Raw genomic sequence first — 27,977 nt, 5'->3', positions numbered from 1 at the left:
CCTTTCATAATGTCATTACATTCCATCCTGGATTTTTCATTGTTTGATTGTTGTAGAATTGTAATTTTTTCTTCCACAAAAATACATTTCTTAACTTTCTAATCATTTCATTCATGGGCACTGATTCAAGTTCATGGGTGTACCCAGCGAGGGGGCATATTCACAGTTTTTCACTAGTTTACTGTTTTACTTAATAAAAGCAGCATGTTTTCTCTGATTGTGCAAGTGCATTCTTGTATTTAAAATGTTTATTAAAAGCAGTTTTTCACTGGTTTACTGTTTTATTTAATAAGAAGTGCTGTACGTTGTCTCGAGTCCATGTTTCCTGAGACTAGTATGACCTGCCCCCCCCCCCCCCCTCCCCCAGTTCAGATCCTGGGTACGCCTTTGTTCAAGCTATTACAGAATGTGAGTTTTCCACTAATGTTTGTTGATTTATTGTTACCGGTGCAGTACTATTTTTTCAGGATCATTCTTAGAATCACAGCTCTCTTGTGCTCAGAGAAGCAGTCACTATATAGAAAAGGCAAAATATAAATTTTACTGGCTACTGTTTGTGAAGTTCAATCTAGTAGCACATTTTGTTTCAGAATTCCTTATTAAATATGCAGGAATCATTTTTTATTTTTTGGTGATAGGAAGACTTCTTGCCTAGTTCTTTTTGTGACATGTATGCACAATTTGGAACATTTCACGACAGATGTCTTCTGTTTTCAGTTGTGGCAACTTATGCAAACTGATGGTAGTGACTCTAGTAGTAGGTTTCATTCTGCTCATTGTGCTGTGTTACAACAGGCTAAATTTAATTTATATTTAATTTACATCACTTTTGAGGATAGCCATCTCTGTAATGTGCTTTCGAGAATTGTCATTACTTCTACGTGAAATACACTAACCTGTTATGGGTATGCAGTCTTATCTTGGTGTGACAAGATGTCAGACATAAACTTTACTACTCAAGATGCTCCATAATATGGTGACAATTTCCATCCTCTTCCCACCCAGGACCACTGAACTGAGTGACCTCCTTGTGACCAACAAACTGTAGATTTTGTGCCTGTTGTTCTCTGTATACAAAAACTGCCAACTTCAGAGTTTTCACCAATATCGTGTTACAAGTTTTATTTACCATAATTTTATAATGAGTATCCTTAATAGGTCTCACATTAGAACGCGAATGTTTTAGCACTCAGCCACTGCTTTTGTGATAATCACAAAGGTGGTGGCTGAGTGCTGACATGCACAAACTGACAAAAATGAAAGTAAAAAGTGGGAAAACCTAAAATGCAGGAACGTAAAAATGAGGTTTTACTGTAGGTGTTCTATCTATTTCAATCATTCAGGAAACAACAAATTACAATGCTGCTTATAATGGATCTTTCAAATCTTGATTTGAGTTAGTTCTCTCCTTCTTACACAAGATGCTTTAATCCCAGATGTTTGTCACCCTCCTCTCAGATTCTGCTGTAATTGTCGTTGACCAAATTTTTAGTACTGATTTCATAGTAAATTTAAGAAAGAAGTAAATTTCTCATTTATTGTGTGACCCTGCTAAACATTTTTACCATTGTTCATCTAGTTAATTCTTTCCAAATAGTGAGACTTGAGGCAGCATTGATAATTCTGTGAAACTTTACTTTTCCCTAGTTAGCCAAACTTGATAAATGGGATGGTTTATTGCTGCCATGTGACTATCATGGTCAGTGTTAATGATTTATCTGGAGCTCACATTTATTTAATGAAAGACAGATGTAGAAATAAGTTACCAATCACTGTTGTGCTATGGCCTATTTTTGTTGAGAATTTTTCTGGGGGGGGGGGGGGGGGGGGACGAACAAAAAATGACATCAGTAACTCTTTAAGTGGCCTTGATCGTGTCATAGAGCTAGTTGATAGCCTTCCAAACTGAATAGGAAGTGCTTGAAACTCAGCCAGGTACAGATACAAAATAGTGATTCTGGCGTATAATGAACAACATTTTATTTAGAATAAACCAATTCACTGTTGCACATGCAACACAGTCCAAATACATAATTTAGTGAGATAAGTACAATCACACATGCTTGTTGGGTAACTAAGTGAAGCTTTTTTGGGTGTTGATGTGTGGTGCTACAAAAGCCCCCCTTGGAGGGAAAGTGGAGCGTCATGAACAAATTGCACCAGGAGCATCATCCACAAATCACATCAGGGAGTATGTGTGCCGACTAGAACATGTTCGGCACTCTAGTTGAGCTCCTGCTTCCAGTGGAGGTTGTTGTACGGCATTGGCTGTGGTTGGTTGCATTGTGCATGCATTTGTGGCAACTCTGGGAATATGAAGTCTGACTTAACCCTGTTGATGGAGACAGCACTGGGTTTGCTGTTAATTGAAATTGCTATCTTTTTTTTTAGTTCTGCCAATGACAAGATGAAGTCCCTTGTGTGGAGGTGTCAGTAGTGGTTTCACTCCATCTCTTGTAACATAACATTTGTGCATGTCTGTAGCTCATGGTGCACAAAGGTTTGTGATGTTCCGTGCCTCGATGCTTTATATGGCCACATTTGGGGCAGAAAAGAAGTTTGGTGTCCTCCATCATGACTGTTTCTGGATCAATGAACTCACCAGGATGTTGTACTTCTCCATAAAGTAGCTCGGCTAGCAAGAAGAGTCCAGGTTAGGTTTGAAAGTGTTTCGCAGACCAAGTCCTTACTTGATGGGTAATAGCTTATCGTCTTGCGATGTGCGGCATTATAGAATCTACTCCTATGGGCAGATAGTTCAGATTCAAATTGTCAGGCATGGTCTCTTGTGATGTGTAGTGAATAACTGAAACAGGATATCCAGTGTGAAGCAAAGACGAGCCTATCATTTTTGCTGAAGTATTGTTATTGGTATCAATTCGAGCCAGCTGGCAAAGCAGTTGATTGCTGTTAATAGATATCGTTGCCCATTTGAGTGCAGTAATGGACATACTACATTGATATATGAATGTGTAAATCTAGCAGTTGTGTCTGGGAAATCTCCCACAGTTGTGTTTTCCTGGTGAGGTACTTTGCTACCCTGGCATTGAACACAAGTGCAACTCCAGGTTTTACAATTTTTCTGCATACCATGCCGTACAAAATGTCTAGCTATTAGTTTAACTGTTGATCTTACACCACGGTAATATAAGTTGTGTAAGCTCTCAAAAGCAGTTCTACAGCATGAAGAAGGTAGGAATGGGTGAGATGTCCCTTTCAAGACTTTGCTATACAGCTTAATGTTTATAGCAGAACTGTCAATCAGTTTCATCTGAAGCTTGGAGGAAGTGCCTTTCATAAGATCCTGAAGTTCAAGGTCCAACTCCTGTGCTTTTCGAGTTGAGTAAAACCCACTGCATCTGTTACACTGTTTACGCAAGATAGGCAGTCAGCTACCATGTTCTTAATTGCTGATATTGTGCAATAAATTCCATTGATTGTGTTGCCGTGGTAAGAATTTTCATTGTTCTGCATGAAGGTGTAGATAAGTGGTTTGTGGTCTATGTAAATTGCAAACTCTCTCATCTGTAACTGCATGCAAAAATACGTAACAGATTTGTAAATTGCAAGTAGTTCATGATCATATGCACTCCATTTTTGTTATCATGGAGAGAGCTTGTGCAAATAAAATGCATAAAACACTAATGGTTGCCATGCACCATTTACATATTGTTGTAATGCTGTGCCAATTGCAGTCTGATGTGCATCCACCACCAGCATGAGAGGTGCTTCTAATGTGGAGTGTGTAAGGATTGCCACATTTGCTGTACTGTGCGTTGCTCTCTTGAAATCAGTGCTCATAGCGTATGTCCACAGTACTGGCATTTTCCACTTAACTTTAGGGCCAGACAGTGCTGTGGTTAGAGAATTTTGAATCTCTGCTGAATGGAGTGGATAATGGTGGTAAAAACTGAGAATTCCTAGAAAGCAGCACAGTTCTTTTGTGGTTTCCACCCACGAAATTCTCAGTATTGCTTCTACTTTTTCTGGAAGCAGTAATGATGTGCAATCAGGTGGCCTTAAAGAGTGATCTCTGATTTTCCCAAAAACACACTTGGCAGTGTTTAGTACAACTGTATTTCTCCAGGCATTTAAAGATATTGACTAAGTGCTGTTGATGTTCCTCTGCCATGGCTGAAGAAATGAGGATGTCATCAATGTATGCAAAGCAACATGACAAACCTTGTACCATTGAATCTATAAATCTCTACCATTTCTGCACATCATTTTGTAAGCCAAATGTCATAAACTGACTCTCAAAGTGGCCAAATGGTGTAATAATAGTCATCTTCGGTATGTCCTCATTGGTCACAGGAATGGATTGTTATTGAAAAAATTATTGGAGGAATCAGTGATCCAGTTATAATCTTTGAAAATAATTATAACCACTGCATGATCATCTTCAGACCTAGCTGTAATATAATGCAGGATACAAATTAGAGGGATACATTAGAATAACTTAAAACTGGCTATAAAATTACAAAATGTTGATATCCCCATTTTGAGGGACAAATGGCTCTGTATGGAGCAGTAAATGCTGAATGGCGGTAGTCAACTACTGGAGAGAGTAGTACAGCTACTTCTTAAATATTGGAGCCTCTGCCTCTAGAGGCCCAAGATCAGTGTCCTCCATCTCAATAGTAACCAACTCCTTTGTACATCTATGGGAGGTCATATGCTGGACTTCACCTATCGATATTCACAGCCATCTCTTTACAAATCACCCTGATGCTACATCTTTGGCACAGCGACCATCACCTCCATAGAAGCTAACAACATTGTGATTATTTTCCAACATGCTCCTAAAGTGATCCTATCTTAGGAGTCTGACGCAAAGCCTTAGGTCCTTCCCAAAACCTCTCCTCTGAATTCATTTCACTCCTAACCCCTTGGCACTCCACATGACCACCTTCTATACACTCCCCAAAAATCCTAGATGCTTAATTGTGGCTGGTTATTGTGTCCCCACAGACAGAATTTCATCCCTCATTGACCAACACCTGCAACCACTGTCCATAATCTAGCTTTCCACATCAAAGATACCAACCGCTTCCTTCGCCAACGCTTCACCTTCCCTACCCCTTTACCTCCTGGATCCATATTTGTCACTGTTGATGCCATCTCCCTATACATCAACATCCCTCATGCCCATGGTCTTACCACTGTTGAACACTAACTTTTCCAACATCCTTCAGACTCCAAACCCACTACCTCATTCCTCACACACCTTATTAACTGTATCCTTACCCACAACTACTTCTCCTTTGGAGGGAAGTTGTACAAATGAATCCACGGCACGGCTATGGGCACCTGCAAGCTGCCCTCCTATGTCAACCTGTTTGTGGGCCATCTAGAGAAGGCCTTCCTAGCCTACCAAAATGACATGCCTTAGTCTTTTCAGGTTCATTGATGATAACTTCATCATCTGGACTCAGGGCCAAGACAACACATCTTTATTCCAGTGCAGCCTCAACACCTTCTCTCACACCTGCTTCATGTGGTCCTCCTCAACTTAGTAGATGTTGACCTCATCCTCTCTGATTGCTCCACCTGCACCTCTGTCCACATTAAACCCACCAACCAGCAACAGTGCCAGCATTTTGTCGGTTTTCATCCCTTTCACACCAAAAAATCTCACGTACAGTCTGGCCACCCAGAGAAGGCATATTTGTAGTGACAAAAACTCCCTTGCTCCATATGCTGAGGGCCTCACTGAGGCCTTCACAGACAGGCATAACGCCCAAACCTAGTCCGGAAACAGATCTCTCATGCCATTTCCCTCACACCCCCAAACCTCCCACCACCCCCAAGAATTGGCCACAAAGGAGTGCCCCCTTTGTCACCCAGTACCACCCTGGACTGGAACAGCTGAATCACACCCTTTGCCAGGCCTCTGATTATCTATCATGATGCTCTGGAACGAGGGACATTCTACCAGAGATACTTCCCATCTCTCTTAAAGAGGCGTTCTGTCACTCACACGACCTCCACAACATTGTAGTCCATCCCTGGGCCATGCCTAATCCCAACATCTTGCCACAAGGATTGTATCCTAGTGGAAGACACTGGTGCAAGACCTGCCCAATCTACCCATCCAGCACTTCGTATTCCAGTTGTGTCACAGGTTTATCCTATCCCGTCAGGTGCCGGGCCACCCGCAAAAGCAGCCATGTCATTTAGCAGCTCTGCTGCAACCATTATACAGCTTTTTATATTGGCATGACTACCAGCCAGCTGTCCATCAGGATGAACGGACTTTGCCAAACTGTGGCCAAGAGCAAAGTAGACCAACCTGTGGTACAGCATGCAGCTGAGAATAAAATGCATGATTTCAGTTGTTGTTTCACTATCCGAGCCATGTGGATGCTCCCCTCCACCACCAGCTTTTCTGAACTGCGCAAATGGGAGCTATCCTTACAATAAATTCTCCACTCCCACAATTATCTTGGCCTCAACCTATGATAACGTACTGTCCGTACACCCGCCACCCAACAGTTTCCATCCCCTCGGTCCTGTCATATCCCCATTCTTGTCTCAAAGCCTCATTGTTTGCCATCCCCTGTCAATACACTTGCCCATCTTTCCCGGCTCCTCTCCTTTTTCCCCACCTTTTTGCCCCACAACCTCCTGATGCTATGCCTGTTGGCATTCTAGTCTCTTCACATTCTGCCACACAGTGTTCCTCTGTTCCCCCACCCATACACTACATCCCTTCTCATTCTGTGCCCCCCCCCCCCCTCCCCCCCAGATTGCTGCTGCCATCCCATATGATAGTTGCATTCAGACCTAAGCTGCCAGAGTTGGCAGTTGTGTGTGTGAGGTGTGCTTGTTGTGTATATGAATGGTGTGTGTTACTCTGTTTCTCTTTTGCTTATGAAGGCTGTGACTGAAAGCTTTATCTAAGTGTCTTTTAATTGTGCCTGTCTGCAACTTAATGTGTTTTCTTTATGGTAAGTAGCACTCTACCTTTTCCTACATTATTGATACTCCTACGTAGAGTTTCCATTATGCTCTACAAATCCATATAATCTCTTGCATCTGTGCTATGTATTGTCTCACATCACGAATATGCATGTGCAGATCACGAATATCACTGGATATCTGCATGTCAGATTTAAAGTAAACAATATGTACAAACATAGGATAGTGTGCCGAATACAAGTGTTAATGCTCACACAACAGCTGACTACTGATTGAGATGCTGAGTAAACACAACTACTGCTCCGTAAGTGCACCAGGTGGCACTCTGGTGTTAGAATTTGGAATTGTTTGGTGTAAACCAAGGCATGACTCTACAACACCAAGCAACTATTGATGTGCTAAATGATGCTAAATGAAAAAAGAGCTTTCAACAAACCATTATTCACACCTGTATACAAAGCATATCCAAATCAGAAACCATAGTGAACTTAAAACAACAATTTTTTAAAAAAGCAATGAGGAATTTCGTGAAAGACTCCATTCTATTAACATGTAAAATAAGTTTATGTAATCAGTTTGTGATATAATCCAGTACGTAATCAAGCTAAACATTCTTCGTATTCTATAATGTACATTAAGAAAATAGGCTCCAAATTGTCAAATTTGTGTTTGGAACAACAAACTCAGAAATTAAATCTACTGAGTATTCAGAACCCATACCAAGGATGGCAGTATATATACTTATTATGGCATTTTACATGTTACTTGAATATCAGTAGAGCATGATGTCTGGATACATCATAATGTTTTACTTAATGTTTATGTGAAGTCACATTACAGCTAGACATTGAACGGGGGTGTTAAACATTTTAATTTACATCATAGAGAAAGTGTAAGTTCGTAGTGTGTGAATAAGACCATTTCAGTAAAGAGTGTGTGCAATAATTTCGTTACATGTAAAGCTGTTTCTTGGTGTCTAGATGTACCATTTAGCAGAATGTAGATATTGATCACAAACAAATGTCGATGGTAATCTAATATGTATGCACTGCTGCCGCTATTGGAGAAAATGTGGTAATAAATAGATGTTGAGTTCATGCATATTTCTGTACAAACAATATGAATTAAATGAACAATGTTTCAGTACATGACAAGAAGTAATTGAACCACCTATTAAGTCATAGTATGCATATAAGTCATTGTTTTCGAAGCAGACATTTACAACTTTCATACAGGTTACAAAATGTATAAAAGAAACATTACATGTTCATACATGAATCAGTAAAGAAGGATCCTGAGTAGTGTAACAAAGTACTATGGTATTCAGTACATAAATTAATCTCATCACGTATTATAAGGAAACATAAAAGTTTGCAACATAGTACAATAGTATCCATAAGAATATTCAGGCCATGTACTGCTCTCAGAGGTGATGTATCTTATTCCTGATACAATGAACATGATGCTGTATGAAAAGTGTGTTAGTGCATCATGGTATTGTTTCCCGATGTCTAGGTGAATGCCATAGTAAGAAGACATTCATAATTCAAACAACACTACTTAAACTGTGTACTTACATATCCTATCATTATATCGATTGAATCATGCAATATAATACATAATTACACAACAAATTGTGTGAAATAACAAATAACATTTACAGTTTTCAGTAGGTTCAACAATAAGGCCCCGTGTCTAGGTACAATCACGATGAATAAAAATAAAAGACCTAATTACTTATGTCGTAATGTATGTCTCATTGTGGTATGATCATCTGTTAAGTATTTTAGATGCAAAGGTATTTCCCCTGAAATCTGAGGATGCCATAAAATAGATGCAGTATCTGTGAAACATGCTGATTGTAGAAGCCTGTTTAATGCATATCCATTTATGTTTAATATATCCTGTTCATATGTTATTCCTGGCCATGACGTGCAAGCATGCAAAGCATACTACTGTACCACATTGGCACCGAGTGAGCTTATGAATAGTTGTGCTTTCTTTGCATCTCAGTCTGTAATCAGCTGTTGTGTGAGCATGAGCACTTGTATTCGATGCCCTATTGTTACGTTTTGAGATATTGTTTGTTTTAAATCTGATATACCAATATAAGTTGTTTTCATGATATTCACATGCATATTCGTGTTGTGACACAGCACATAGCACAGATGGAGATTATGTGAATCTGTAGAGCATAAGATATGTTATCTTTCCAAGTGTGTGGAAAATTAATTTAGTACATTGTTATGCCTGGCCTTTAAATGTATTACCCTCTGAACCTGGTTCTATCCATTGCAGATCCAAAGAGGTTTACATAGTCTTACCAAAACAACTTATCGAAATAAATGCTTTACTAGCATTCTTGGCTTTTTGAAGTCCCCCCCCCCCCCCCTTTCCCACTGCTGATCAACCCCATTCTGGCACTGTGCCAGAAATATATAACAGTATGTTTTCCTTAAAAATAAGAAGGGGCCATAAACTTTTTCATTAGTAATGGCACAACAGACATTCTCTTTAGGGGAGTCTCTTTCACACTCAATAATTGCTTGAAGGTTCTGAAATCCCCAAATGTGCACGTTCTGTCGGTTCACTTGACTGCTAGCTTGAAATACAGCTTCATCATGTCTTCTAGCACAGCATTTCTGAAGTCGGCAAAAAGCAAAGCTTGCACTAATTACAGTCTGTATGTTTTATTCATCAAACATAGCCTTAACACTTGCTGGACATTCATATGAGAATTTGCAAGTTTCTTTGCTTGTGAGGTAAGTAGACGTTCGTGGACTCGGCTCAAACATTTACCGAATTGTTTCCACCATTTCATCAGAATGTCATCAGCTCATACCTTTGCTTAAACAGTCTTTCCAAATTCGCAGTGCTCACAGTGATTGTTTTTTGACAGAGATGGATCAATCCCAAAACACTGACAAAACTCATGCTGGACTGTAGTCACTGCCTCATTCTCGCTAAATAGTAGGACATGAAGTGCCTTCTGTTGAGCAGACACCTTCTTGCTTGAGACTGACTTAACACACACATCTAATGATGATTCTCTAAAACTCTGGCCACACCCATTCAATCAACAAACATTTCGTGTTTTGCGTGGCCTCAGTTTCATAAATGTGACACTCTAAAACCAGTTCATCCTTTTTTGATACCGCTGATATTGTGATCAATGGTAACCCTACCTCACTACCTTTTTCTTAGGACGATGCCACTTGAGGGTATTACAAATTGTAAATGCAAAATAGTTTGGATGAAAGTAACCATCCGACATGGCTCAAAATGTTTCAGGGGAAAAATAGAAAATGATGCATATAGGTTTCCTGATCGTACTGTCATAATGAAGGGAGATTTAAACCTACAAGCTATAGATAGGGAAACTCGCGTGACAGGAACAATTGATAGGGAGAGGACGTCCTTGATGTTATACCAAACGTCAAACAATGGAAAATCCAGGATGTGATGTGACAAATTTTATGAAAAGGAAAGTTGCTAGTCACCACACAGCAGAGGTGCCCAGCCACAGATAGGCACAACAAAAAACACTGTCACAGATAAGCTTTCAGCCAACAAAGCCTTCATCAAAAATAGATGACAACTGAATGTGGCTTCAGTTGCGAGAGACTGCAGTTGTGTGTGTGTGGGGGGGGGGGGGGGGGGCACATGTGTGTCATCTATTTTTAACTAAGGCCTATCTGCAACTCACCATCTCTGCTGTATTGTTATATCAAATGTCTTGTACAAAAATTACCATGAGCAATTAGAGAACCAACTCATGAGAGTAATGTCTTAAATCTCCTGGGTACCAACAGATCCGAACCTTTTCACTGAGCCAACATAGAGGAGGGAATCAGTGTTCCTAAGTCTCTTCTTGCATCAGTGACAACAAATATGAAAAGAAATGTAAACAAAGGTAGGAAAATATTTGCATTCATTGTGAGAGACAACAAATGAATTACAGATTACCTGAGCAATAAACATTCATCTCTGGGACTGAAAGTATGAAGTATCAGTGGAGACAGTTGAAGACTATTGTGAAGACTATTGTGCACTATAGCTGGGATTAGGTGTATGCGAAGCAAGAGAGCTTCATCACAGTTTCAAATGAAACCAAATGCTTGTTGTCAAAGGTGAAAATGAAGGCGAAGTGAGTATAAGAAGAGCAATATAAGAAGCATTAAGGGGAGTTGAGAATGAAAAAAAAAATTTTCCACTTTTTCAGATTTTTGTCTCATTATAAAATTTGCAATTTTCTGAATAAAATTATATATAGCTTATAAACTCACATGGATGAGGAGTATTTTATTTTATTTTTGTTAATATAATCTACACCGGTTGAAAATGTTAAAATTTTTACATGCATTACTTCAAGGTCTAATAAAATCAGTAATTTTTTGTATAGAAGGCTGTGGATTGCTGTGTTTGTTAATGTTAAATTATGTGTTTGTACTGGTAGCACTGTCAAAAACAGCAGAGTATCTTTTCATAGTATAAACACGCGTTGTATGTCTAAGTGCTAACATTTTTCTGAGGAAAACTTAGAATATATTAGTAAATCTCTCAAAAAGTAAAGTATGGCACCAAAATGAAGTGTTTTTAAGAAACGTGGGTTTCATGGTAATAGATCTTCAAATAAAGGGAAACATTGTGTTCAACATACGGCGTGTGAAGTTAGAGACAATGAAATACAGGCAAACTCGTCATTATCTAGAGAAACACCATTAGTGCTTCGAAGATTAAAATAAAACTTTGTGATACAGTTTTCTCAAAACAAAAGTGACGTAAATAGTAGGTTAGGCTACATTCTGATAGATTTACACATCCTAACAATGGTGTTAGGTGAATGTGTGTGTTGTAAAATATGTGGAGGGCCAGTTAGCTTACATGAAGACAGTGAGGTATCAGCTGGACTAGTCAGGAAACTGATCATTAATTGTGTCAGTTGTAAATATACTCATTCCTTTTTAATTCTGATAAGTGCAAAGATAATTATTTTGAAGTAAGTGGTTTTATGGATTGAGAGCTATTGGCGAAGGACACACTGCAGCAAAAAGAATGTGTGCCATGATGAATATGCCACGCCCATCTTGTAAAATTGTCAAGTATACAGGATTTATTGGAGCTGCTGTGGAATCTGTTGCATGTGAGTCAATGAAGTGTGCTGCAAACAAAGCTGTTGAAATAAATTATCATATGACTGACTTACCAGTAGCTTTTGATGGCACTTGGCAGAAGTGTGGGTACAGTTCTAAGAATTCTCCTGCTAAGGTGACCAGTGTGGGTACTGGAAAAGTAATAGATTTCCAGATTTTAACCAAATATTGTTATGAGTGTAAATCAGGGAATGAAGGAAGGCATATCTCTGACAGAAATCATGAAGGAACAAGTGGTGATATGGAGGCCTCTGCAGCTATTGTAATTTTTAATCGATCTTTGAATGAAAGGGGAGTGTGTTACACTAAGTTATTAGGTAATGGAGACTCAAAAGCATATAACAGTGTAGTAGCCACCCAGCCTTATGGTGAGAAGATTATCACAAAACTGGATGTGTTGGTCATATCCAGAAGAGGATGGGCACCAGGTTGACGAAGATGAAACCAAGTTTGAGAGACAATAAACTTTCTGATGGTAAAAACATAAGAGGCAGGCTGACAGACAAAATGATTGATGAAATGCAGCAGTGTTAAAGGATGGCTATTAGAAATAATACTAAGGATTTGTTGAAAATGATGCAGGCAGTATGGGCTGCCTTCTTCCAAAGACTGTCAACTGATGAAAAACCAGTACACCACCTTTGCCCTCCTGGACCTGATTCATGGTGCAATTACTGGAATGCCAAGTACTCAAACAGTCCATACAGCCATAAGTATTCCATCCCAGCAGCAGTCATGGATATCATAAAACCTGTTTACAGAGACCTGGCAAATCCTGAATTACTGAAGAAGTGTCTGCATGGTCAGACTCAAAATCCCAATGAGTTGTTCAGTAATCTTATATGGACTCTCTTTCCAAAAAGTGTTTTTGTTGGAATGAAGACACTAAAGTGGGTAGTCAGTGATGCTGTTATTGCTTTTAATGATGGCAACATTGGTAGAGTGAAAGTGCTACAGCATATGGGAATTAATCCTGGAGCAAACTGAATCAGAGAACTTGGAATAGATGGACAAGGTTTGCATGGATAAAGCAGAGTTTTGCAGCACAGTTGGCCACTAAGGGGTCCAGAAAGAAGAAAAGAAGGAAAAATCTTGGAAAAATATGAAGTGGATGATACACAGTATGGTGCAGGGTGCTTCTGAGTGACTGAAAAAAAAAAAAAAATTAAGCATATATTAAATGAGTTACAGTCTTTTGAAACATGAGAAGCTTGAAAATTTACATTATTTGTTGCATTTTCCCCTAAATCTCAGAAACCACTTCAAGTAGAGTATTCAAATTTTCAGGGAGTAATAACATAGATATCCTGAATCTACTGAACTAAAAGAAGGACATAATGTTATGTATAATTAAAATTATTTAGGATAACATACAAAAAAAGTACCCAAAATTTTAACTGTATAACTAAAAAGTTGTATTTACAAAAGCAGTGGCTGAAATGCAATTATTGTATTTCAATAGCCTCAGAAGATACCGTTTAATGCCCTGTAAAAGTTTCATGTTAATGGCTACAATGGTTTCTGATATACAGGGAAGCCAAGTCACTAAATTTAACATCATCGGAATAGGGTGTTCCAACTCCCCTTAAATAAGTCGGTCATTTTTTTCCCCATTTGACAAAAGGGCCTAAGTAGTTTGGGTATTACACAAAGTCTCTAAGCAGATAATTAATCCATCGTGAAGTCAAGGATGACACAGTGGTCTAAGCACTGAAGTCAGTCTTCCAAATAGTTTCAGAGAAAAAGATCATTTCACGTCTGCTCTTTTTAGTTGTTGCAGAAATGTCAAAACTATTGATTTAAGTGATTCCATGATAGTAAATCAGCTAAAATGGCTCTCAACTGAGGAAATCTGTCTGTACCTGAAGGCATACTTGTAGAATAATGTGTGAGGGCTAACAAGAATTTAGATTACATTTAAGTGTAGGAAAAATCGAACAATAAATGCTATATTGCTACTCACCATAAAGATGACACATTGAGCTGCAGAAAGGCACAAAAAAAGACTGTTACACATTGAGCTTTTGGCCAAAGCCTTCTCTAGTAAAGAAAACACACACACATCCACACAAGCAGGCACATCTCATATATAGAGGACCGTTCCCTATGGCCAGTGCGTTGTGCCTGTCTGCAACTTAGTATGTCATCTTTACGGTGAGTAGCAGTCTGTCCTTTTCATAATATTGTAAAAGGATAGGAAAAAAATGTTTTATTAATTTGAAAGTGACACTTAAATACTACTTTTCAACATAGCATGAATTTAGGCACTAATCATAGTGACAAAGAAACTTTGCAATTCCATTGGCATAAAATTCTGTTGCCTGAGACCGCAACTTATCAGTCATGCCCTCTTGCAGTTCCATGTTGTCTTCAAAGTGCTGCTTTGTGAGCCAAGTCTTCATTGTAGGAAACAGATGGTAGTCACTGGGTGCAAGATCTGGACTGTAAGATGGGTGAGGAAACACGTCCCACTTGAAAGCATCAAATACTCCTCAGTACAGTTTCCCTTGTGTGGCTGAGAATTGTTGTGCGAGAACAAAACGTTTGAGCTCAACTTTAATCTACTCTTATTCTGAATACCTCTTCCTAAATTTTCGAAAGTTTGACTATACCCACAGAGTTGATTGTTGTGCCATACTCAAGAAAATTGATAAGAAGCACACCTTTCCTCTGCCAAAAAACTGTTGTCCTAATCTTCCTTGCAGAGAACATCTGCAAACATTTTCTTGGTTTTTGAGTGCATATGTGTGCCCCTACTCAATAGACAGCAATTTGGTCTTACAGTTCAAATGTTTCACTTACGTCTTGTCTCCAGTTATGATTTGATCATGTGATGAGTCACCATCTTTTTCGTAAGAATCCAGAAATGTCGATGATACAGCGATATGCTAGTTATTGTGGTTTTCTGTCAAGAGTTTTCGTACCAGTCTTGCACAAAATGTGTGTTAGCCTAGCTTCTGTGCAACAATTTGATGCAACAGGCATTGTAAAATTTATGGAAAACCAAACGGCAGCCCAGTCATTGTGAATCACATGTAAAACTTTTATTGTGAAATAATGGAAAATGACACGAACCTCACCCAGGCATGGAAGGATGCTGACTGAGCAGACAAACACTTCAAGAAAAATATGGCCACCCTAGCCCCACCCATTGTTGCTGCAGATGAAAATGTAATCTACTCTCTGGATAGCCCTCGTATATGTATCCAAATCTACATCTACATACGTACATACTCCAAAACCAATGTGAAATGCATGGCAGAAGGCTCGTCCCATTGTAGCGTGCGTTAAGGCTTGTTCCTCTTCCATTCACATATAGAGCACAGGAAAAATAATTACTTAAATGCTTTTGGGCACAGTCCGCAACCGCGCAACTGCTACGGTCGCAGGTTCGAATCCTGCCTCGGGCATGGATGTGTGTGATGTTCTTAGGTTAGTTAGGTTTAAGTAGTTCTAAGTTCTAGGGGACTGATGACCACAGATGTTAAGTCCCATAGTGCTCAGAGCCATTTGAACCATTTGCTTTTGGGCCAGCAGCAGTAGTCGAATTTTGTTTGTCCAGTCCCTTTACGAGTGATGCATATGGGGTTGCAGTATATCCCAAGATCCCTCACTTAATGCTTGCTTTTGAAACTATGTAAATATACATTTGCAGGATCTATCTTAAAGTGTGTACCTGTTCAGGTTCTTCAGCATCCCCATTATACTCTCCTAAGGGTCAAACAAATCTTAGAACATTTGTGCTGTCGTTCTTTGTGATTGTTGAATATCGTTTATTAGTCCTACTCGTATGGGCCCCATAAACTTGAGCAGTATTGGAGAATGGATTACACTGTTGTTTTGTAAGCAGTCTCCTTTGTAGATCTGTTGCATTTTCCCAGTTTCGTACCAGTGAAGCAAAGTCTGCCACCTACTGTACCCACAATTAAGCTTGATTGTTCCATTTCATTACCCTAGAAAATTTTACACCCAGCTGTGTGTAAGAGTTGAGTGACTGATACAATTTGTGACACATCAATACTGTAGGCATAGGATATTGTGCATTTTTAATTTTTTAAAGTGGGCAGTTTTAATTTTCCGAACATTTAAAGCAATAGCCTATCATTGCATCGCTTTGATATCTTGCCAAGATCTGCATGAATATTTGTGCAATTTCTTTTCAGACAGTACTTTATTATAGAAAACTGCATCACGTGCAAAAAGTCCGAGTTTACTGTTGATATTGCGTGCCATGTTATTAACATACATCGAGAACAGCTTCCCAGGAGCACATGTAAAATTACTTATACATCTGTTGATGACTCTCCATCCAAATATCATACTGCCAACCAATAAATCCTCAATCTGGTCACAAATTTTGTTTGATACCATTCATAGCATCAGTTTTTTATAATTCACAGGAGGAAATAAGTGTTCTAAGCAATTGAAAATGGGATCAAGTCTTTCCCATATTCAATATAGGTCTTTGAACAGACGCGCATAACTATAGGCCTATTTTGCTGATGTCAGTGTATTGTAGGATAATGCAACATGTTTTATGCTAATGGATTATGACTTTTTGGAGATTGATGCTGATACGCAGCAGAGGAAAAATATTGATATTCTGTACATTTTCTTATTTTAAAAGGAGAAACAGGAATCTTATTATTTAGATGTGTTATATGAGATATGTCTGCCACTGTTGAGCTGCGCAGAGGTGTTGTACACAAATTTAATTGCTTGTAAATTGAAGAAAATTTATAAAATTATACTAAACATATACTAATACATACACCAGAGAAAAAAAGTTCTTCTAAATTGAAAATAGTAATTGGAAATAAGTGACATTAACATATTTCAAAGATCTACTTGGAATTTCAGTTCAATGTTGGCTCTAAGCAAAATTTTCAAAAGTGAAATCAGTTGAAATGCACACAAAAAATTATCAGTTCAAGTATTGGCTCACTCTTACAAAAATCAAACATACACAAAAAATCGTGTTAACACTCACTCTTAAAATACTGATAAAACTATTTTCCTTGTTTTCACAGAATGCCTTTTTTCTTTTTGCTTAAATAAGGGTTATTCCATTTTTGTTCATGTTTTTTGGTTTACACCCAAAATTGAAATTTTCTCACCTTCAATATTTTTAGACAGCATACTTGAAAAAGGAACTTTCCACACATGTTCTTTCTTTTTTAGTGATAGTGTTATCAGCTTAAATGTAAAGTATCTAGTCCCCATGTTTGAGCATTTATTTTATCTCTAATGGATACACACAAATGATGCTGACAAGTATAGGAATATTTTGCTGAGGATAAAAGTGTGCCCATTTTCCTGGTTATTTTCAATGTGACTGACCTATTTGTGTCCATATTTCTGAAGGGTCTGTTGTGTCCTTTTCAGTCTCCGATGATTTACAGATTGACAGGGGCTCGAATGATTAGGCTGAACTCCACTTTACCTACTTTTCTCTCCCCATTCAAGTTCACTGTAGTTCTTACAACCAAGTGATAGTATGTTTTCTCATTAATAACATTTGTACCTACTGAAATTTTTTGATCTTATAAAATCAAGAAACTCTCATGATGTCTAGTGCAGGCATTGAGGAATAGCAAAACTCTGTAGTATATTTACTTGGGAGAGAAATGATTAATTGTGAGACGACATAATGTGTGTCTAAGTAGTTATTATACTTAACAACAAAATAACTACAATTAATATTGTTACTAAATTCCTACTAATTGGTTACTTTTTACATGTGTGTGTTTAAACTTATAATGCAGTGGAACCTTAAATAGCGAGCATAATTGGTTCCAGAATCTTACTAGTAGCGCGAAACACTCATTAAGCAAAACAATTTGTCCCACGAAAATTAATGTAAAATACAATAATGTTTTCCATGCAAAGACAGTACTAAAAGTTTTATGTTATTCATGCTAGTTATTCAAAGAAAATTATAAATACAGTATTATGTACTATAGTCATTTGTTTCTGCCAACACTTCAACACTTGATGAAAATACTACACATCATTATCGTCAAATAAATTTGTAGCATGCATAGCCACTGCTTTATTGGGGTGATGATTTTCAATATACGATGCTTTTAGCATTTCTGTTATTGTGCCGCAAGATTGCTGCATTGCTGTTACTGCCTCCTCCTCCTCCTCCTCCTCCTCCTCCTCCTCCTCCTCCGGCCAAAGATTCTTCCAAGCAGAAATGAGAGTTTCCTTGGTAACCCCTTGCCACCCCTTTTTGATGATCTTGATACAGGCAGTGATGTTGACGTGATATTTCCAAAACTCTTTGAGAGTGGGACTGGTAACTTCGCTCAACTCAAAGCAATGCTCGGAGAGTACTTTCATATAGAGCTTCTTCATATTAGAAATAATCTGCTGGTCCATAGGCTGGAGTAACGAAATGTTGTTGGGAAGCAACAATTGGATCTTGGTGAATTGAAATTCTTCAATGAGGCAGTCTTGTAGACCTGAAGAATGGGCGGCAGCATTGTCCAAGACATGGAGTGGCAGATTCATCTCATGCAAATATTTTTTCACCAAAGGACCAAACACTTTATTGATCCAGTGTCACCCCAGTGTTGTTGTTTGATTGGATCTCTGCATCACATTTTTGTTTGATTGGATCTCTGCATCACATTTCACCTGCTATACCAGACTTCAAACTTCTTGAAGGCTTGTGGAGTTTCTGGATGGTAATCAAGCAGCAGTTTAATTTTCAAACCTCTGCTTGCATTGGCACAATATAGCGGTGTGAGACGGTCTTTAATTGGATTGTGACCAGGCAGTGCATTGTCCTCTGCTGTTATAAAGGTATACTTCAGCATCTTTTTCCAGAATAGACCCATCTTGTCACAAATAATAACTTGTTGCGGCAGATAATCCTCAGAATCTTTGAGCATCTTGAAGCTGCTGGTGAAGTTCTCTGATGGAGGTGGCAGCTTCGCCGTGCCTCACAACACTGGATACCGGGTCTTTGCTTAAACTTCTTGAACTACCCACAGCTTCCTTTAAACACTTCTTTGGCCACTGATGATGCTGGCATCTTCTTAACAAGGTCGGTGAAAATCATTCTCACCTTCTTACAAATGATGTTCTAGTTAATAGTGTCACCTTGCAATTGCTTTTAATTTATACATATGAGGAGCAACCTTTTCACATCACCCAGAATAGAAAACCATTGTTCAGAGACTCTTGTCACTCCCATTGAAGCATCTGTCTCCTTGTCTCCTTAATCTTGTCCTTGTTCTTGAGGATAGTGCAAATAGTTGATTTAGACCAATTGTACGTGCATGCTAAATCAGCAACTCTCACACCACCTTCGTGTTTTTCAGAGATTTTACATTTCATTTCTACGGTTGTTTTCTTTCTCTCATGGTCGTCTTCTTGCGGCCTTATATTCAGGGACATTTCTATGAAGATTATTAAAACTTGCTCACAAAAAACTCTGTGTGAACACAAGTTTAGAAAAATATGTGATCTGAAGCTGTATTAAGATGGTAATAGAAAGAGCATTAAACCCAGACTGCAGTACGTACTAAAGGCATTGTTCATATGCTACTGCGGACAACGAAAGGAGTTCATCTTGTTGTACATACCCCCACTGTGCGCGAAGAGCAGGTGATGCCACACTAAATCGTCACTTGTTATGCGAAACATCGCTCGTTAAGCGAGCCGTTTTTTTTATTTTTTTTTCCTCATTATGTGAACTGTGCATTATGGGAAGTGCTCGTTAAGCAATGTTCCACTGTAATAAGTTGCATAAACTGATGCTGTTTCTTTTAAGAGATTATTAATATTAATTACTGTTTTGTAGCCTACATTAGTTGGACTGGACAGTAGGAGGAGGAAGGTAAATTAGTTTCAAGTCATTTTTTAACTTTTTTTCTGGTATTTTAGTCAATTGAAGCTTCAGCTGTTATCTAATATACAGTACACAATGAAGAAAAATTTTAAAAGAGTAGTGATAATTTATTACAGAAAGTAACCATTGCTATGAATTCATGTAGATTAAAGATGGCAACTGTGGGTGTTTTGTATCAAAGGACAATTCAATCAAGAAAATACATTATGAGATGGAATTGCTGGGCAGGATTTACCAAACAATAATTTATCATGTTTTGTGTGATATAAAAGAGTAGCTTCCATCTTATAAATGCAGTCACAAAAATTCTGTACATGTTTGTTGAATTTCTACTACTTTTTAATTGAATTATGGTTATATTAATGTTGCATTTTTAACCATCTGGTGTTTGATTTTAAAGCTTTTTGTTTAACTATTCAATTATTCTTCTTGTATTCTTTCAGGCCATTCCACCTTTGGTATTTTGTGTTCTTCTGCAATACTGTACTGTCTTTTTAATTTATTGCTATTCCGTATCTGTATCTGAACTTTTTGTAGCTTGCTTGTGCCTCCCAGTGTGTCATGAAATCTTGTAGTTATTTGTAGAAGGCTCTTGAAAATTTCATTGTCAAAATTTTCTTGTGAGTTGTTTCAATTTTTGGAATTGATTTGAATTACTTGAGTGTGAAATGTTAACAGAAAAATATTAAATGACATGAACATAGTTTAACTTATCTATGAAACTGTACAAACAGTTCTGAAGCACGTTGGTACTTTCATTTATATGAAGTGAAGTGCTACAGTGCTGGCATTTGCATGCTTACACTACACAGTGAATAGATGTAGAGATATCTTAACTGTTTCTAGATTACACAGTGTAAAGAGTTTTCAGTGGAGCATGTGGAAGTGTGAGACTATACAACTAAGGATTTTAATTTCCTTCGACAAGTGGCAGCTGCAGTGTTTTAGAAATAATTTTCAGTGAATGTTAAAAATGTTCACTTGCAATGCAGATTGTTCCTCATTTTTTGATTCATCAATTGTTTTAGGTGTTATCCTAAAATCCATACATGTAGCTAGAACTGTCATTTTCCTGTCAAATTAAAAACATAACTGTGTTTCATTCGGGAAAATAGCAGATACACATAAAAATATGTACACCTTTTAATTGAGAAAAATATGGGACTAATCCCTTGATAAGGTATTCTAACTGTGGCATTTTAGTGCCTCCCTCAAGTTAGAATCGGTTATCATTCCATGACAATGCAGTTCATTTTATTACCTCTTGCTACCTGCATAAATATCTATCACTTAAAGTTGCACTATAATCTCTTTCTTTCTAAATTTTTAGTCTGAGTAAGAAAAAAGTACATCAGAATGTAAATGAGAATTTTTGTACCATCTCAGTGACACTCATTATTATGATTGCAGAAATTACATCAGCACTTTCTGTTTTGCAGATGGAGATCGCTAAGCATGGTGGTATCATGGCCTCATTGTATAGTTCAAAGCCAGCTGACAGTCACATGACACTTGAGCTGTCATTGGAAATCAATCGAAAACTGCAGGCAGTGTTAGAGGACACACTTCTAAAAAATATCACTCTGAAGGTTAGTCTGTGCTTTTTTATTCGCAGTAATGTGGAAAATTTATTAAAATAGTAACATTGTTATGTTTTTGTGCAGTACTCTGTTGTTTTACTGGTGGCTGTGTTCTTTTATGTCATTTTTTAAATGTTGTTTTTTTATTATTATTCTTTTTTATTATTATTTTTGACCAGAAACTTGTAACATTATCACTTTGAATGAGTGGAACGGTAAAGAAGTGGCTTAAAGCTGCCAGGCACTTAATTATAAATTGTAGAGCAATCATGTAGATGTAGAGTATAATAAAAAATAGTTAGTGACTCCACTCTTAAACTTCTTTTGAGTGAAAATATAATTCTATGTTTAGTTGTAGTACACCTGTGTGTCTCATCTTCAAGAGTACTCCAGTAAATGTGACTGAAGTGATATTTAAGTAGTTCCTGTTGTAGACGAGCAAAAGTTTCCAAATCTCCTGTCATGGAAGCCTACTGTTTTCTTATCTTGACTTATAATTGAACTTATGACTGTGATCTATGTTGTATCTTCATTGTGCATTATTCCCTATTTGCATTTGTTAGCAGTGTTAATTATAATCTGTAAACCTTGAGTTAAGAAACTACTATATGTTTACACTTAAAATTATTTCAGGCTCCAGTGCATTTGAACAACTTTTTCTCAAAAATGTATTGGTCATAGATAAATTACCATTTTTTTTTTCAAATGGTATAAAACTGGAAGTAAAAACATTTGCAGGTAATTAATGTACACAATGAAATATTGATTGCTTCATAGGTAAATGCTGCTTATCAAGTCATTTGCCTCTGACAGTGATATATTATTCTGAAAAAATTCCAAGTTGCATAGTCATCCAGTATCCAAACTAAACTATAGTCTACCTATGACTGGTAAAGTCAGCTCAAAGGTCGGAGGAAGACCAAGGCATGGTGCCTAGTGAAGTGTTATGGTACCAAACCAACTTTTGGCTTGATGACAATTTACCTTACTGAAAGATGTGATTTACAACATTCAGTGTATATTGAAATACTGCATTCAGCCATGCAGTATTATTATTCATGTTGAACTAAGTGTTTCGAGAGAACAAGCTTGCACCTTCAGGTGCAGTGCAACGAAACTACATTAACAGTTGTCCTCCCCACTAAAGTATGTCCTGCATCATGGCATTGACAACTGTCCACAGAACATTAAAAGGTTTTCTGTCAACACATTAAAAAACAGCAGTTGTTGTCTTGAAATGTGTAGTTCAAGAACAACGATAATATCATGTGGTTTGAAGGCATTGATTCAAGGCAACTAGTACTGTGAAAACAGGCAATGTGAAGAGCATATTCAGCACCTCTATGATTCATAGGTCATCTGCCTGCTGGAATTATAGGAACCACATGATATTTTTCGAGCACATCTCACCACTTTAATCACGTAATGTAATGACATGTAGCATATATTTTGGATTATATATGTTCTCCGTATACAAGACTCAGCTGAGTTAGAATTGAAAATTAGCTCACATTATTGTAATGTGTCAAATGGTGTGTGTGTGTGTGTGTGTGTGTGTGTGTGTGTGTGTGTGTGTGTGTGTGTGTGTGTGTGTGTGTGTGTGTGTGTGTGTGTGCGCGCGCGCGCGCGCTTGTTTGGGGGGGGGGGGGGGAAGGGGGAGGGGTGATAGAGCATCATAAGTGAATGAGCAAACAGGTAGAGACAGCTGACATTGAGATTTAATACTTCAGCGCATGTAACTACATAGTGGGGATACTTACATATATAGGTAGACCACGTTATATGAGGATTTGTAAGCGATTTTAATTTTGATTTGAATGTTATTATCTGTTTACAATACCGGGCAGTATTCATGCATCTCAACACTCATCTTCCGTCGTGTTTGTTGAGATGTGAATCGTCGAGTCAGTAGCACTGTGAAGTTGCACTTGACATGATCTGTATTTAAAATGTCAGATAAAGGGAAAGAAAGTGTGCCTCTCAAGGGAAAGAAGCATGTACGAAGGTCAAATTCATCTGAAAGAAAGGGAAGTTTTGGATCACTATGAGAAAGACGAGCATGTTGTTGACTTTCAGTGAATCAACTGTGAGAATAATTCATGATAATGTGGAATCAAAGCAAACACTTATCACAGTTTAACTGACTAGGTGTGACTACAGTGACCAATTCTTGCTCGCAGGTGATTTGGGGAGGGGAGGAATGTTGAGCCATTGATTTTGAGCACCAAAGCCAACAGCACATGCTTCTCTGTGGAGGTGCTATTCAAGTTAAAGCCAAGAGCTTGTATGCAGATTAATGAAAGAAGAGGACAATCCAGCACCTTGTCGACCAGTTCATGTTGGTTTAATCGCTTCAAGCATCATTTTGGTTTTCACAGTATTAAAATGACAGGAAAGGCAGCTGAAGATGGAGGTACATGAAGTTGGAGCCGAGAAATTTAAAGAGAGGTTTAAAGAAATGGTAACAGAAAGACTGTACTGCAAAGCAAGTTTTTCACCTTGAGGAAATAGGCTCGGAAACGGATGCCTAACCACACTTTCATTTCTGTTGAAGAAAAAACTGCATATGGATTTAAGTCTGCCAATAAACAATGCACCCTTTTCATAGGAAATGCTGCAGGTGATAGCAAATAAAAACCCCTAATGATGTACTCCTAGAACTCTAAAGGAAGCCACCAGGTGGGAGAGTGGCCTGTGCAAGAGTAACCCAACCCAATAGTATGGAGAATGAAACATGACATACAGACTATGGATAACACAACAGACCAGGATAAGAACAAACACCTTTATGACAAGAAGACACTACACAAAGCAGTCACCACAATGATGATGTCAAGATCAAGAGCAGTGGAGGACAAATCCACAACACTACTAGAGAGGGGTGACACACAAGATAGTTATCTAACAGTTTTGGTACAGTGAAGAGTGGTCTGTAGGCATCAAGTGCAAGCACTGAACTGACTGGCTGTGTGCTGTATAACTGTCTAAATACTGAACGTGTGGAATAGTATTGGCCGGCTCACTCATGTGACACAAGACAGAGGCATGGACGCCCTGCAAGTTCAGCAGGGTCGTGATGTCCTCTATCAGCTATCAAGGTCCATCCCCTCCTGCAGGCATTCAATCTCTGCAGTGCCTGATACCAGATCCCTCCCCACCCGCCAAAATAGGTGCATATGGGTGAAACTGCCACAGACTGTGCCGTGGGGGTGGAAAGAAGATATGGGTGACAACACAGACCCATTGATTCTCGGATGGGGAAAGGGATAGTGGTTGGTGGTGTCCATTCTGATGTCGTTGGAGGTGAGGGCGCTGGAGGGTTCTTCCAGTTGCTGCAGAAGCAGAAGGTAGTCTTGGTGTGCTTGTGGGGAGTTGCTGGCAGTCGCCACCGACACTGGCCCTGGGGCCTTGTGGTCACTGGATTGAGTGAGGTGGCGCAGGTGTGTGATAGTGGTAACATTTGTGGCTATAATGATAATTGGGAAACCCATAAAATGTATGTAGCTGTGCAGTATCAATGTGGAAGCAGAGGACCTCCAATTGGTCAAAATCAGTGTCCATTCCAGCAGGTAGACATAACAAGGCATCGGCCATAGGCTTCAACTGAATGGTGTAATTGTAAGCACTCAGTAATTGTGCCCTACATGGTAAGTTTTGAGCCGTTCGCTCCAGGAGGTTTGAATGAGGCCTAAGTAAGGTAACCAAGGGCTTGTGATCTATAATGAGACAGGATTTTGACCCAAAAAGATAGAAATGAAAGTTTTTAATGGTAAACACTGTCGCTAGCACCTCCATTTCAGTTTTTGAATAGTTGCATTGTGCAGGGGTCAACATCTTGGACGCATAAGCAATTGGTAATTCAGATCTGCCATCATTCCAATGTGCCAGAACCATCCTGATGCAGTATGCAGACGTGTCAGCTGCTACTACCAAGCTGGCTGGAGTGGCCGTGCGGTTCTAGGCGCTACAGTGTGGAACCGAGCGACTGCTACGGTTGCAGGTTCGAATCCTGCCTCGGGCATGGATGTGTGTGATGTCCTTAGGTTAGTTAGGTTTACTTAGTCTAAGTTCTAGGCGATTGATGCCCTCAGACGTTAAGTCGCACAGTGCTCAGAGCCATTTGAACCATTTTTTTGCTACTACCAAGGGCCGTCTGGCAGAAAAAGGCCTGACACAAGAAACAGATTTCAGCATGGTTTTTAATTAGTTAAAAGACCGTCACAAGCAGGGGTTCGGTCATAGGGCACTCCTTTCTTATGCAGGTGATTGAGTGATTGCAGTATATGGGCTGCCTGAGGCAGGAACTTTTAGTCCAAATGTCGATGCAGACCTGTAGCCTGCAGGATGGTAAAGAGGGTGTGGAGATTTTGCAAATGCTCCTGCCTGGAGGGTTCCAGAACAATGTGACCATCCAGGTAACTCGCACAAACTGGAATGCACTGTGTCAGTTGTTCCAGATACCTTTGCAAAATTGTTGAAGCTGCGACAATGCCAAATAGACATCGCTTATACTTAACATAATCAAAAGGGTGTGTTGACGACAACATTGTTCTAAGACCCCTCATCTAAAGGCAACTAGAGGTGAGCATCAGCAAGGTCGATCTTTGAGTAGTAGTCCCCACCAGCACGTTTGTTAAGGAGGTCTGTAAGGGGTGTAGGATAAGTTTCAACCAGCAGTTGAGCATTGATGATAGTCTTGAAATTCCCATATAACCAAAAACAGTGATTGGGCTTCTTGATTATCATGATGGTGGCCCATGCTTTAGCTTTCACAGGTTTGATGACTCCAGCAGCCTTGAGACAGCCCAGCTACTTCACTGCAGCACAGGAGGCCACTGGAGTGGGCTTAGCATGGTAAACACCAGGCATGATGCCTGGCCAAAGGGTGATGTGTGTCTGAAAACCCACGGCATACACCAAATACAGCTTAAATAGCATCACAACTGCCGAACAAGGATCGTCCAGTTTCTGGAAATGGGCTGTAGTAGATACAACTTTGCCTTCATCAGAGAGAGAAAACCCAAACAGTGCAATAGTGTCAAGGCCAAAAAATCTTAGTACCTGATGGGTGGTTGGTGACAAATAGCATAATGAGCTTTGTAACATGTTTGTAGGCTGCTGTGACTGAGAAATGTTCACAGGTGGGGGGGGGGGGGGGGGGGGGGGGATAGAACTGAACTGCCCCCATACTCCACCAAATACCATGAGGGAGGAGACAACTCAGATGAGCCCAGTCATCCATACATTGCCAGATTGATCAGAAAATGGTGGCCCCTAGTGTCATCCTGAAAATGAACATCCATATCGTAAATGTGGGGTGTGAGAAACAACTTCCACATGAAAGGGTCATCTAATGCAACTGCAGACTGCAGGGCATGTACAGTGTCGTCGGGTTCTCATGAGGCAGGACGGGAGCAGGTTGTATGGCTGTGACACACCAATTGAAAATGCCCTTCTTTTGCCACAGAGTATGCAGGATCCAAGTGATCTGGACAATCTGCCCAGGAGTGAGTGGAAAAGCTCTGCAGTCACAATGAGAGCAGCCCTTGCGATCTGCAATGAGTCTGAACTGAGATTCAGATGCCATAGAGACGTCAGACAAGGACAAATCCTGGCAGTGCTGCTTGGGAGCTGTCCTGTCCTGTGCTTGCGGTGAAAGAGTGGATCATGTGGAGGTGCGTGGACTGCTGCAACTTGTGACCTCAACATTAGTTGTTCATTAGCCGCTGTGCGATTTTGAATGAGTGTGCGATGCACAAAATGTCCCCCAATGAGGGGTTATCTAGTTTCAACTCCACACTGCAGATCTCCATATCTGTTGTAAGCTGGACCATCAAATCACGAATTGAGGAGTCCACATACGAAGCCTTTATTGGCACAAATTAAATTGTATTTTTGGCCGAGACTTTGCAAGTCAGTGACCTAAGAACAGTATGACTGTCCCAGCTGTCTGTGGTGTTGATGGAACTCGAGCCTGAAGGCAACCACATGGTATCACTGGGAATAGTAATCAGTCAACAGAACACAAATCTCTTGAAACAAGAGCACGACAGTATCTGTCAGAAGGGACAACTGTCAGAGCAGAACGAACGTTTCTGGTGAAGCCAAAGACAAAAACAGTGATCACTGGAATAAATCATCCACGACTTGAAAGACTTAAAAATGCTGTTTCAGACAATGCAAGTATGTGTGCCAGACCTCCTTAGTGTCATTGAAAAGTGGGTATGATGGAGGATGTGTGGAGGTGTCAGTAGTGGGAGACAGTGAGGCCTGGTGCAACTGGGCCTCACGTGCTCCAAGTGCATTCACCTGAATCTGAAGCAATTTTTGTAACAAATCTTACTCGAGGTAGTGCTGGTGCTTCTGCTGCTGCTGCATTAACTGCTTGCAGTGCAAGCACTGTGTGGCCATGATGTCCTCTCCCAGCTATCAAGGTCCATCTCCTCTGGCAGGCATTCAACT

At 39.3% G+C, this 27,977-nt stretch overlaps 1 protein-coding gene across 1 annotated transcript in view; it reads left to right on the top strand.

The window, feature by feature from the left end:
- LOC126416059 (coiled-coil domain-containing protein 186-like) overlaps positions 1–27,977 on the top strand; it is a 197,924-nt gene that overhangs the window by 144,566 nt on the left and 25,381 nt on the right. Inside the window, exon 12 of the mRNA XM_050083534.1 lies at positions 21,375–21,524. Within this exon, the coding sequence (XP_049939491.1) occupies positions 21,375–21,524 (150 nt within the window). The remainder of the gene's footprint in view (positions 1–21,374; positions 21,525–27,977) is intronic.

This window comes from Schistocerca serialis, chromosome 8 (assembly GCF_023864345.2).
Source record: "Schistocerca serialis cubense isolate TAMUIC-IGC-003099 chromosome 8, iqSchSeri2.2, whole genome shotgun sequence".
Taxonomy (NCBI): Eukaryota; Metazoa; Arthropoda; class Insecta; order Orthoptera; family Acrididae; genus Schistocerca; species Schistocerca serialis.
This window is presented reverse-complemented; position numbering and strand designations above follow the sequence as displayed.